Here is a 13,330-nt window from a genome sequence, read left to right as displayed (position 1 = left end):
ATAAAACAGAAGACTCAAGATAGTAAAAAATTTTAATCTTCATTTCCACAGATAAGTTTTATATACGTTTACACCTGTGTATATACATACACGCATATGTGGTTGCCAACACTGGATTGAGTTCAGAAAAATAAAGTCCCATTAAAATTATCTTTGAATAACAGTCTGTCAAATTTTTAAAAATGCATAATGATTCATAGAGGGGAAAAAAAAAGGGTAGAATTGTCAAAACCTGGGTCCTGGTGGGCCATTTAGTAAATTTTTTCTTAGAACTTCTAGAGTCATTAATCACAGGATATAGTCCATATCATTAACTTAGAATAAAACACTAGTGTGTTCTTTGTCTTAAGCTAAAACATTTTAGCCCTTTGTGCAGGCCTGACACATCATAGATACTCATAATTACTTGCTTCGTGAATTGTAAAGCTAGGGCGGCAGAACCTTTTTTTTTTGCCTCACATCCGGGTTGGACTAAAGGGAGCTAGGGGAGCTCCCTCTTCCTTTCCCTCTCTTTCCTGCCCTGTTTCCCTCTCTCCCTCCCTACCATATCTTTTCTCTCTAATGCCTTTATTCTCAAGCATATCTCCTTAAAGGTGGAAAATATGGCCACCAGGTCACCATAAATAACTCTTGGCTTAAATCATCCATCTAGGGATCCAACTAAAAGAATGCTATGTTCCCCCTAGTCCCTGGGAGAGCTTGATTGTCCTGTCTTGAAACAAATGCCAGAGGATTAGGATTATTCTTGGTCACATATGTGGAATTAAGGGGCGAGGCTAAATTAAAATCAAGTAAACATGATACATTACTAATTGCAGTGGGATGAGTGTAGACAGCCCAACAAAGAAAAGACAAATGTTTGCTACAAAAACCATGGCAGTTCATAATGTCATCACTAAAAGAAGGTTGGAATTCCTCTTTCAAATGTCCTTATCTTCCCTTAATAACTACTTATTGATGCAAAACCATTTTAAACCTATTTCCAGGCTTTGGCTCAACTTGAGGTTATAAATTGTATATGCGAAGCATTGCTTTGTCTTTGAGGTTATGATCAGTGATATCAAAACAGTATAGACTTGGGAGCCGAGGAAACCTTTATTCAAAACCATGATATACTGTTTCTTAGCACAACGACTTAATTTTCTCATTTGTAAAACTGGGTTTAATGAGACCTATTGCAGAGTTTTTTTTTTTGTTTTTGTTTTTTTTTTTCAAAGATTTTATTTATTTTTATTTGAGAGAGAGAGAATGAGAGAGAGCGAGTACATGAGAGGGGGGAGGGTCAGAGGGAGAAGCAGACTCCCTGCCGAGCAGGGAGCCCGATGCGGGACTCAATCCAGGGACTCCAGGATCATGACCTGAGCCGAAGGCAGTCGCTTAACCAACTGAGCCACCCAGGCGCCCTATTGCAGAGTTTTACACATGTGAAATGAAAAACAAAGTCATCATCACATTTATTACAATTCAAAGCTATTCTATGTGTATATTTTACTTTTAGATTGTAAGCATCTTGAGGGCTGGGATTTTTTTTCCCACCAAGGGCATTATATAGTCTGGCATGGAGGACATGAGGAATAAATGATGGGTATTTTTAGCTTGTTTGACTTCTTAAAGGTTGTTACTTGATTGAGAAGTCTAACTTTCTGCAATGCCATCCGACACGTAGAGGTGCCAGTCTTCTGATCGTATATGTTAACCTTCTTCTGGAAGAAAAGAATTAGGCATACAAAAAGCAGTTAATAGATGTTAGTGGCATAAATGTAAAAAGGTGGGATACTAGCATCTCACTTTTTAAAATGAAGTAACTGAAGCCCAGAAATATTAAGTAATATTTAGCAGTATTAAGTAACTATCTAAAGATTACCTGTGAAACTGGTTTATTATTTTGGTGGGATTCAGACATTACTCAATTATTTCTGCAATCACTAGCTTCAAACATATTCTATTGAAACTCCCTTTCTCATCCGTTGATACGATTTGAGGCAGATCCTGTCTATCCTCTGTCTTTCTACTCAAGTTCACTCTAGTGTACTCATGTTTCTTCTAAATCAATGCTCACGTTCTCCCCTCTTCCTAATGCTACCCAGGCTCCAGCTGAGAAACCCGAAATGTGGAGAAGGCGTGCTCTTTTCTTTATTCCTCCTACCCATATCCTCTGGTTTATACATTGTTGGGGCAAGAAGGATAAGCTAGAGAAAAGGGACAAAAGCCATTAATTCTGATTAGCACTGTCTGTTCCTGTCTGTCCTCTGTGTAGCGAGTAATCAATTGCTGGCTTTCTCTTGACTCACACATGTAAGTTTTGGAGATGTAGGAGGGTATCTTTTAGGCATTTATCTCTGACAGCAAAGGGCCTTTTGGCTTGATATATCTGGTTTTGCTGATCTTTGTAGTTTAGGTAGCCTCACCCTTCCCATGTCAAACTGTTCTGCAGGCTGCTTGGTGGTTAAACCTCCCAGCTGTCTCAGCCTACTTAATTCCTTCTTCTTAACTTGGTAACTTGCGCAGCTTGATAAGGCTACCGCATAAGCCGGCTTCCAGTGCGTAAATGAGATCTTGGTATGCGTTTCTGTGGCAGCCTCTTTCACAAGGAGTGATTCCCTTGATGTGCCCTCCTCACTTAGCTTGGCCTCTGGGAGGGAAGTAACCCTCTCCATCCCCACGTAACCTCTCACCAAGAACATTACACTCCTGAGAATGCTTCCAATTTCCTTTCATAGTGCTGCTTACGGAGACTGGAGGAGTGTAGTCTGCTGATGGTAACTGGGCTGGGTTTGCCAACTTAGCAGATTTTGTGGAGATAGATCTGGAAGCTCCTTAAGGTTCTTTAGAGTATGGGTACGCTCAAGGTATTCACCTTTGACACTTTATCTCTTCTACAAGACCACAGGAAAATTTCCTTTTGACATTCTGTTACAGACTATGATGACCTTTTTAAAATACTAGCTTCTATTTGTCCATTCTTACTGAAAAAAATGGCTATTTTAAAGTAAACATGGAATTAACAGAGTAAATCAAAGTAGGGCTGGTAAGGAGACATTCAAAATGCCTGTATGTCTTTTCTTACTCATTATACACAGAATGCTACATACCATCTGGGGTCTGCCAAAAATGAGTGGCTTCTAATTTTGCAAAGTAAATTGTACGCTCTGGTCCTTTGTTTCCTGTGTTATCACTGATGACATCTGTCCTACCTATCTTACAGTGATGTTGAATGAATAAATGAACATGAGGAAAGCCTGGTTCCACATCTGTTCTATGTTGTGAATGGGGATTTAGGTTATCTCACCACTCTGAAGAATGGTTACAAGGAATATTGCATTTTATACTTTAATTATACTGCTATTGAACACAATGAGAAGAGCATATTTTCTGATAGGTGTAAATAAACTTATTTCTCTGGCTGAGGTTGTATATATTGGACACTATTATATGGACACTAGTTCAACTTAAGTCAAAATATTGGCAAAGTTCTTATATAAGAAAATCTTGTCCCTGGTTAGCTCATATCAGTTAATGGAACATGCACATTATAAAGCAAATTATAAGAAATCATATTATGGAGAGAATACTTTCATAATTGCAAGACACTAGACAAGAGTATTCAGTTCATTGGCCGTAAAAAGGACAATCTCATCTTAATATGTATGATGCTCATTGCTCTCACATCTTCGTCACCTGCCATTTTATTTCCCAAAGGAAACATTAAAGTTCTTTTTTTTTAATATAAAACATGTTTAAACCCATTTCATATATAGACCATTACCATGGCATATTGGAGAACTAAAATTCACTTGTAAAAGCAGAAATGTCCCACACATACTTGTAAAATAACTACTTGTTTTTAAGCTAAGTAGTAAATCCTTTGGTCTTTGAATAATATTTAATAGCCCTTGAAAATCAACAAAGATGGTTTCCAATACCGAAGTTTTGCCTCCAGGGCTGATTGTCACATAAATGTACAATGTTATAAGCAAAGGAAACACAGTGATATTATTTAATTTTGTACTCTTGCAAGAATAAAAAATCAGAAGACTAAGGTTACACCATGCTTGTTTTGGTTTAGTGCACAGGTATATTCTTACTGTATTCTTTGAAAATAGAATGAGTCATAAAAGGGAAAATACCTGTGGAGGAAACAGTGAAACCAATTCTTGTCAGTTTTTAGTGAAGTATTTCAGGTCCTATTCTACTCATCATTATCTACTCCCCTTAATTTAATTACTTTAGTAAAGCCTGTTTTAGGCACATTAAAGATACGTCAATTAACCATTCAAGGCCAGACTATAAATAAGTTCTATTTTAACTTCTAAAAATTCTTTTTTCAGTTAAAAAGTTAAGAAATGAAATTTTAAATCACGAGCATAATTCTTCAGAAAAACCAATAGTGGCCATTAGGATGCAAACCCTGTCACTAGAGAACAAAACTAGATACTTAGCATTTGAAATTTAAAAGTGAGAAGTATTTAGCTGCTACACTGCAGGACAATTTCATTAATGAAGGCCATTTGTTCAGTGGTTTCTCCAAAGTTTGAATGTGAAAAATAAGATTCAGTATGGCAGAGAGCAACCTGTTCAGTTAAATATATTCACAAGGGACGCCTGAGCGGCTCAGTCAGTTAAGCAACGGACTCTTGATTTCAGCTCAGGCCGTGATCTCGGGGTCGTGAGATGGAGTCCCTGGTGGATTCCGCACTCAGTGGGGAGTCCGCTTGAAATTCTCTCTCCCTCTGCCTTTGCCTTGCCCTTGCCCCACCCCCCATAATTAATTAATTAATTAATTCACAAAATGCCATATTAAGGTAGATATATGTACTGTTTTTATGTTTTACTTCTTCACTTCAGGTTCTTTCAGTTGCCACCTGATTTGTAAGTAACTAGAACTGGCAGCTTTGCTGAGTCTCAGAGGAAATGGGGCCGAGGCTTTTGCAGGTATGGATGATTACACAAAGATATCATTTGGTGCCCAGTTTGTAATCAGTCCTGTCTTCCTGCTATAGGACTCTGAAGCCCAGTTGGAAACCCAAGACGGGATATCACAACCGCAGAACTCATTTTTTCTTGTATTTTTTGTTGTTGTTGTTGTTGTTGTTTTCCTGCTATGTTGAGCAAAAACTTGCTTTGAAAAAAACATCAAATTATTTTAGTCAGCTCTATTAAGACTCAGCATGACTTAAGGAAATGTAATTACAATCCCATCATTGATGTAATCAACTTACAGTTCTGTAATATATTTCTGAAACATAAATATCTCCGTGGTACCAAGGCAATGTGTCATTTCTCTTCCTTAAAAATTTCTACAGAGTGATCTTAAAAGCAGACCATTCCAGCATGTGAACTTTGAGGTTGGTGGGGCAAGTAAGGTAGCTGCACAAACAGTAGTATTTTTATCTGGCAGAGAGAATCTGTGCAGAATCGGTGCCAACAGAATAGCACGGTAAACGTGAAGGGTTTGGAAAGGGAGCAGAAACGTCACCCCAAATAATTCCTGTCTTCTTTCACCCCTGGGCACTCGTCTACAATGACAGAGATACAAGCAGAATTGTGAACTAATGGCATTTCTGAGGCGAAGGTATTCATCACACGTCTGCTAAAGTGATAGCTGGGCAGTCAGCAGTGCCGAAATCCCCTCACCCATCACCCCTGTCACTCTGAAAGGATGCCCGAGGCCAGCTTCGAGGGAGTTCAGATCCAACCTGACTGCATCGTAAAGGCGTGACTGATGCCCTGGTGATTTCATGTTGCTGTGACTGCCTGGGTTACAGAATGCCTAGAACAGACATCTTATCTGTAGAGCAGATAGGAAAACACTCCCCAAATATGGCCTTTAATTTTCCAGCTCTCACTGTGGGAGCAAAGCATCTGTCTCTCACTTCAGTGTGCTGGAACATCCCAGTGGTAGCCTACTCCTAGCCAATTAATTCTGAATAAAAAGGCTATATACATACATTTCATTATATTCCAACTATTATGGCAAAGGTTGAGAATTTGGCTGTCCTGTACCCCGTGGACTGTCTATACTATGGACTATAGGGCTCTATGTAGGTGTGTGTGTACATATATATAAATTACAGATGAAAAGAAATAAAAAGTAAAATATTTCATTTAGGGACTGAAAAATCATACCTAAGTGACTCACTTGTTCTTTAGCAGGCATTCAATGGCCTTCCAATGGAAAGGCTATACCCCATAAAACAAGCTTATTTCTAGCTAGGGTGATGTAATGAACCATAGAATATCTGTCGATGTAACTACCTTTGCCTACTTCATCAAATTAAACTGAGCCTATTTAGAGCTTTACAAACCTAGTAAGACGTAGTTTCTTTTAAATCCTTAGTTCAACATATGAGAAAAGCCATGGTCCGTGAAAAATCTAGGAAAGCTGTAAAGGTGTAGAATTCTAGAAACATTTTTAAACTCATGATGAAGAATTTGCTAATGTGAGCTCCAGGCAATTTGCTGTTCCTAAGCACAGTATTATTTTCTGCCATTTTGGCTCAAACCTTCCGCAAAACTAAACTTGTTGGCTATAGGTAGAAAACTAATGGGATCTTAACAATATCACTTTTAGTGGTTCTGTAAGGTCAGAGATAATAATGCTTGGACCTGATTAGTGTGCTCTGAATGACACCGGGACATGATCACACCATGAGGTATGTATCAAAAAGGAAGATTCTATAAGTCACTTTCTATGACTCCCAATTCATACATAGTAAACTATTTTCCAGCTGAATTGTTTTTAATATACCCATTGTGTCTTGCACCGTGTTAAGCTCCTAAAAGGCCTTCAATAAATGTGTTTTAACCACTAAATGGGAATATAACTTTCCATCTGCTTTTGAAGGGTACATTTGTTAGAATTATACCTGTGGTACATTATGGGAACAAGCAGCCATTCCCGTAAACATGGCCCCATGTCAAAAGACAGTGGATTCCACATGTTTAAAATATTTCTTATTTTCTAGTGAATTTCCTTTTTAACTTCTAATTTGTTGTTCTGGTCTGGAACTTACTGTATTATAAGAAGGTACTTACCATTGTAGTGACATAATTATTGATAATAAAGTCTCAGGGTATTGGGCATTACATTAATTCCTAGCTTCAAATTTAAACTTAAAGCTTTTGCTAATAATTTTGGAATTAACCTCTAATTTGTTCACCTCTAAAAAGATGGGTTACTTAATGCCTTTACTGGAGTCAGGATTAGAACTTGCAGGTCCTGACACCTCACTCCAGTGATTTTTTATTGACAATGTGACACATGGCCTATAGTTAACTTGACTGCAAATATTTTTAATGAAGTTGTTGTTAATGAAGCAGAAGTGGGGCCACCAGCCTTTGAGTCATTAGACTTCAAAAAATGTTACTTCCTGATTTCTGGAGAGGTTCTAGAGTTGCTTCAACAGAGACATTTCTCTGAAGTTTTTATACTCCTATCATATACAGGGTTCACTGTGTGTGGAAATGTATGATGTTCCTAGAAGAAATCTGAATCCTTGGGCAGTGCCAAAGCTATTCTTAGAGGTTAAGTGTGTGGCTTCTGGAACTGGCTTTTATGGGTTTGCATTCCAGCTATAGCATCAAACTATATAAGCTCAGACAAGTTTCTTATCCTATTGGAGCCCTAGTTTCTTTACCAGTAAAGTGGAGATAATTGTAACTTCTAATTCAAAGGGTTGTTTTGAAGATTAATTCAGATTACACATGTAAGGCATGTAACAGAGTGCCTAGCAGGTGATCAGCATGCAACTGCTGTGGCATTATTACCATTTCACTGATTAAATTGTTTGCCTCATACAGCCTGTATTTTATAATTGATGTGAGGATACTGCTCAAGATTTTCCATACTGCTTGAAGACTGAAGTGCATCAAATATTTCTAAAATCAAAATCGATGTGAAACACTTGCCTTCTTAAAGTATCTTTTCCTTCTGAAGTTAGACTTTAAAATGTAGCTTTAATATGGCTTTGAAACTCCTTCTGAACTTTATTTTTTAGTTTAAAATTCCCATTTTAGGAGTCTGAAGTAACTGCTTCTTTCTATTAACACTTTGCTTGAGTTAGTGAAAAATAAAAAGGGAAGTCAATAATCTTGATCTTTAACTTCTCTATGTATGTATAAAGAATGGAGATGGAAACCTATTTCCGATAGTTTGGCTTAAGAAAAATAATAAGCTTGCTGTTAACTTACTGTAACTTCTGTTAACTAAGTTTGACATTTAACTTGCAAGATACATAGTCTCTGATGAAGGAATTGGGGGCCTATATGGTGGCTAGAACAGCATGACTATAAATGTCATCTCTGACAAAAAAGGCTCCCCCATTTTGGAACTTTCCTTGATATTCCTTTGTGAATTCTCTCCAGCCAATGACTATCAGGAATACACCTGGGATTGAACAAGCTAGATTTTTTTGCTCATTGCTGAGAGGACACTCACCATAAGGAGGCACGGGGCATCTCAGTAAAAGGGTGTTACAAAGACTTCTAAGATTTGGGTTCACATTACATCATTTGGGGAAATCGCTACAGAAGCAGCTCTTTGCTCTGAATTGGATACTGTCAGGAAGCAGAAATAGTTTTATGACTAGGTATTTTAATAAGCCTTATCTAGAAGTAGCGGGGTTTTGTTTGTTTGTTTGTTTTGTTTTGTTTTGTATTAGCCGGGATAAGTTGTTTAAGTCAATTTTGTTGATTTGGAAAAAGACTATGCTTCCATCTGTGTTCAGAAATAGTCATGCAGCAGTCTTGCTTTTTCTCTCGATCCATTATGGTCACAGGGTGACCTTGGCTGGTGTTAATATTCTGTGAAGCTGTTTATTTCAACAGGAAAATTTTAGAGTCTAGCTGTATAAGTGACAGAAAGTGGCCAGGGACTGCTTTTCTCTTTCTCACCGTGTTCATAGTATAAACAATCGGTAATTATTGGCAAATAAAGCCAATATTTACTTAAAGGCAACTAAGTGCCGGGACTGTGCTCAATACTTCAAATATACGACCGTATTTATACTGCACAATAGTCTTAGTTGTATAAAGAATGTTAGCATTATTTGTAGCCTGGGAAACAAGACTCAGAGAGATGACGTGATTTACCTAAGTTCACATTTAAAGTAAGGGTTAAATCTCAAAACCATCTCTCTCCAAAATGCATTCTCTTTCTACCAGGCCATACTTCCTCCAAGTGTTTCAATTAGCATGCTAGAGGGAGGGGTGGGGCACACAACTTTCATACAAAGGAACTTGGGTGAGGGGTGGCTGAGTGGCTCAGTTGGTTAAACCTCTGACTCTTAGTTTCAGCTCAGGTCATGATCTCAGGGCCATGGGATTGAGCCCCGGGTCAGGCTCTGTGCTCAGTGTGGAGTCTGCTTGGAATTCTCTCCCTCTCCCTTTGCCCCTTCCCCTATTCTCTCTCACAATCTAAAATAAAAAGAATAAATAAAATCTTAAAATTTTATTTTAAATATTTATTTGAGAGAGTGAGTGGGAGAGGGCATGAGTGGGGGGAGGGTCAGAGAGAGAAGCAGGCTCCCCACTTAGTGGGGGGGAGAGGGGGCTCAATCCCAGGACACTGGGATCATGACCTGAGCCAAAGGCAGTTGCTTAACTGACTGAGCCACCTAGGCACCCCTAAAAGGAATAAATAAAATCTTTAAAATAAATAAATAAATAAATAAAAAACTTGGGTGATTCTGCTTAAAGCTGCACCATCTATCATGGAAACAAGGACTCCTATTAGAACCATTCTAATTCTCTTCTAGAATCTTACTCTAGGCGTTTTTCTGACTTACCACCTGTTTTTCTAACTTACTATCTGTATGCTCAAATAATAGAAATTGTGTACCACAAACAGAATGAGGGGCATTCTGTACACTATCTGCCAACACTAGTAGAGAATAAAAACACCCTAGACACATGATCTCAAAGACAAAATCAGTTTGGGACTTATAAAGACAAATAGTACAATCAATCTCTGAGGCTCCATTAATGTATGTACATAATAAAGCATTGTATATTATTTTGGTTATTATGATACCCTAAATGTATCCTATTTTACAAAAATGTAAAATAATCATTTTATTGAGTTTATGGAGGCTATACATTTAAGAAAGTATATTAAAAAGTATGAAATACAACAAATTGGTTACTAAATGGGTAAAATGCTATAATCTAGAAAATTTACTATGTATAATTCTTACCACTTTGTCAGATAAAACTGGCTTTATGGTAATGTTATTAAAGATAGGAAACAATCATCTTATCACCATTTTTACAACTTGATTAGAATTTTATCTTCAGGGGATTTGCTTAAATGATGTATATGCTCATGAAAGAGAGTTAAAAAATGATCTGCAATGTAAACCTAATGTCAACAAAAGGTCAAATATAATAGTTTACTCTAACACAGGATAAAATTAGTATAAACTGAAAAAGATCATTTTATATTAGATCTTAAAATATCTAAAGAAGATAATGCAACTATTGTTAGTCCAAAAGATTTATATCTGGAGAGTGAGTTATATGAACTACTGAATGGTCTAGATGAGAGGTGGCAGACCATCAGTTGGTGAAAAAATGTAGTTTGCCGACATGTTTTGTTTAGTCTGAAGAGTATTGATCTACTCAGGGATTTTTTTGAAGAAAAAATATAAGCCGATCTCTACCAAGATAAACAGCCAGCGGGAGTGTAATGGAGAGATCTGTGTGCCCCGCATTTCTGCATGACACAATCACGTAGGCGCTAAAGAGCAGCTACCTTTTATGGGAGTGTAGGCAAGAGAGTCACACCTACACACAGGGTTCCCACAGACGTGTATACACGATCCTGTTCAAGATGTTTACCACAGTTTCCTTCTAGGTCTGTGATTCTTTGTCTTCACTGGTATGTTTCTCTTGTCCTCATTGACTTTTTATGCACACCTTATCTTTTATGGTGGAAAGAAGCAATTTTTCAGAAACGGAGTATGCTTTATCAAATATATATATTTTTAACGAGGAAGTTTCCATTTTAAATTTAGCATATTAATGATAGCTATTTTAGCAAAATCTTGGCAAATATATAGGGCTTTGATTCAACTAGTCACGGTATCAATGTATAGATTAATTTTATTTATAAGTCTTAGAGTTAAAATTGGATGTGAATTATGACAGTTTTGCTTTGAAGTGTAGAGACCTAATTATGAAATCATACAAGAAATTAATGTCCACTTACATTCTTCAGAGTACTTTTCTGGCTTTTATATTTATATAAGTAAGATTAGTGGCCTTGTATTGCTTGAGAGGCATAACACCTTTTATTTAGAAAAATCTCATTAATAGAATTCTTGATGTATTAAACACAGAAAACAAATCACTTTTTTATAGTAATGCTGTGAATTCTCCAATCCATATTTTTAGTTGCTACTTTTGCAACTGTAAATACTAATTTAGTAGGTACAAGGGCTGCATCACCTTTCTGTTAGTTTTGAATTTTTACCAGAAATGAGATGTGATTGTCCATTAAGATGCAGTCCAACTGTGAACACAAAATGTACTATTGCGAGTAATAAGCTACAATAGTAAATTTCTCACAGTAATTTGTTTAAAATGTCAGAGGATTCAGTCTTTTATTTGGAAGCTCAGTGTATTTCATTTTCTTGGGATCTTCAATGCAGAATAAGATTTTGTATACATTATTAAAGATTTTATATTATTATTTAAGGCTTATTATACATTGTTATGATCCTCCCCAAGTATAACAGAATGTTCCAAAGACTCTATTTTGTAGTCGAAATGTTATACAATAGATCCATTCATTTGCTGCTAGAATTATGATATCCATCTTCTGGATTATTACTCTTTACATGAATAATATATATTCTAATTTTTACCTTAATATCTGATACTGTATTTATTCATGATTTTTGTAAAGACTTTTTCCTACTAATATTGGCCAATTTTCTTCTGGCTTCCTTATTTGAGAGGTCACTACTAAATCCTTTAGGCAGTCATATTGAACCAAAGGCATATTGGTTATGACTTTAGGAAAGCTCACATCTAGCAAGATGTAGGTCAGATTGGAGTCCTCACAGCTAAACTGCATGATGATGGCAGGAGGGGATGGATTTTGGAGGCAAGGAGATTGTAGGTGATCTTATCTCACCCACCTTAATGATTTGATAAGAGGAATGAATTACATGAGTAATTGAGATACCCACCCATTTAAGGATATATGAAATTGTAGAAGATCAGCATTAGTTAGCTAAAGCAAAACCCCAAAAGAGTTAATGTGATAAAACTAAAGAGAAAAACCATTCGTACTGTGACTTTCTGGAGGAAAAAAATGTACATTTTAATAAAAAGCAAATGTATTTATCCATGGAAAATTTTCCTGTGAGAAAGAGCTATGTGGCCTACTCTATTTCAAAGGCTAGAACTACCCCCAAATTGGGGTAAAAAATACCCAAGAATGTTCTAGATTAGCAGTTATTATACTTGCACAAATCGAATTCCTAGATGTCTTCCAGGAATAATTTTGTAGTGTTCAGAATTTTCCAGACATCATTGGGTTATTTCATAAAATGAGTTTTCCACCCCTGGAGGTATTCAAGCACAGGCTGAATGACAAAGGGAAGACGTTTTCCACATTGAATGCAAAGTGGAATTTTGGACCTCAAAGGATTCAGTGGTCAAATAGACCATTGCTCTTACTTACAGAGGCAGATGAACTAAAAAGGTGCTTATCTATTTCCTGTACTTGGTGTGTTTCTGTGTGTACATACAATACACATGTACACGTACTGTCTATACATACCTTTCTCAAAGTATTTGATGTCATGGAAGTTACTTTCTAATCAAAATAAGACACATATTTTCAACTAATTAGCTACAAAAGAACAATATATTTGATTTGTTGATCGTCTGCACATAGTTCTTTAGAAGAAAATTTTGTCTTTCTGATTTAACTAGATGTTTCTACAATAAAATCCATTTTATAAATTTAAAGTGTTAGTTGACAGAATTTCAACTTTTTTAACCTAAGATTTTTCTTGTATACTTTTTTAAAATTTATTTTTCATTTTTATTTTCTATTTTGAAGATTTTATTTATTTGTTTGAGAGAGACAGCAAGAGAGAGTAAGAGCAGGGAGGACAGGGAGAAGCAGGCTCCCTCAACCCCAGGACCCTGGGATCATGACCTGAGCTGAAGGCAGATGCTTAACCGACTGAGCCACCCAGGCGCCCCAGTGTACTTTTTTTTTTTTTTTTTTAAGTCAAGTGTTACTTTTCTTCAGGAATTATTTTATAACAACTATGTCATTTATTGAGTTGATTTTTAAATTTGCATGCCTAGACAA

The 13,330-nt window shown here is 36.6% G+C and overlaps 1 protein-coding gene across 6 annotated transcripts in view; it reads left to right on the top strand.

Moving 5' to 3' along the window:
- GPC5 (glypican 5) overlaps nt 1-13,330 on the top strand; it is a 1,368,657-nt gene that overhangs the window by 860,791 nt on the left and 494,536 nt on the right. Inside the window, exon 8 of one of the 6 annotated variants that reach the window (XM_078070196.1) lies at nt 5,001-5,140. The exons of the other annotated variants lie outside the window; for them this stretch is intronic. Coding sequence (XP_077926322.1) covers nt 5,001-5,002 — 2 coding nt within the window. The 3' untranslated portion in view covers nt 5,003-5,140. Of the gene's footprint in view, nt 1-5,000; nt 5,141-13,330 lie in introns of those variants that run through there. 6 annotated transcript variants of the gene reach the window in all.

Source organism: Halichoerus grypus, chromosome 4 (genome assembly GCF_964656455.1).
Source record: "Halichoerus grypus chromosome 4, mHalGry1.hap1.1, whole genome shotgun sequence".
Classification (NCBI taxonomy): domain Eukaryota; kingdom Metazoa; phylum Chordata; class Mammalia; order Carnivora; family Phocidae; genus Halichoerus; species Halichoerus grypus.
This window is presented reverse-complemented; position numbering and strand designations above follow the sequence as displayed.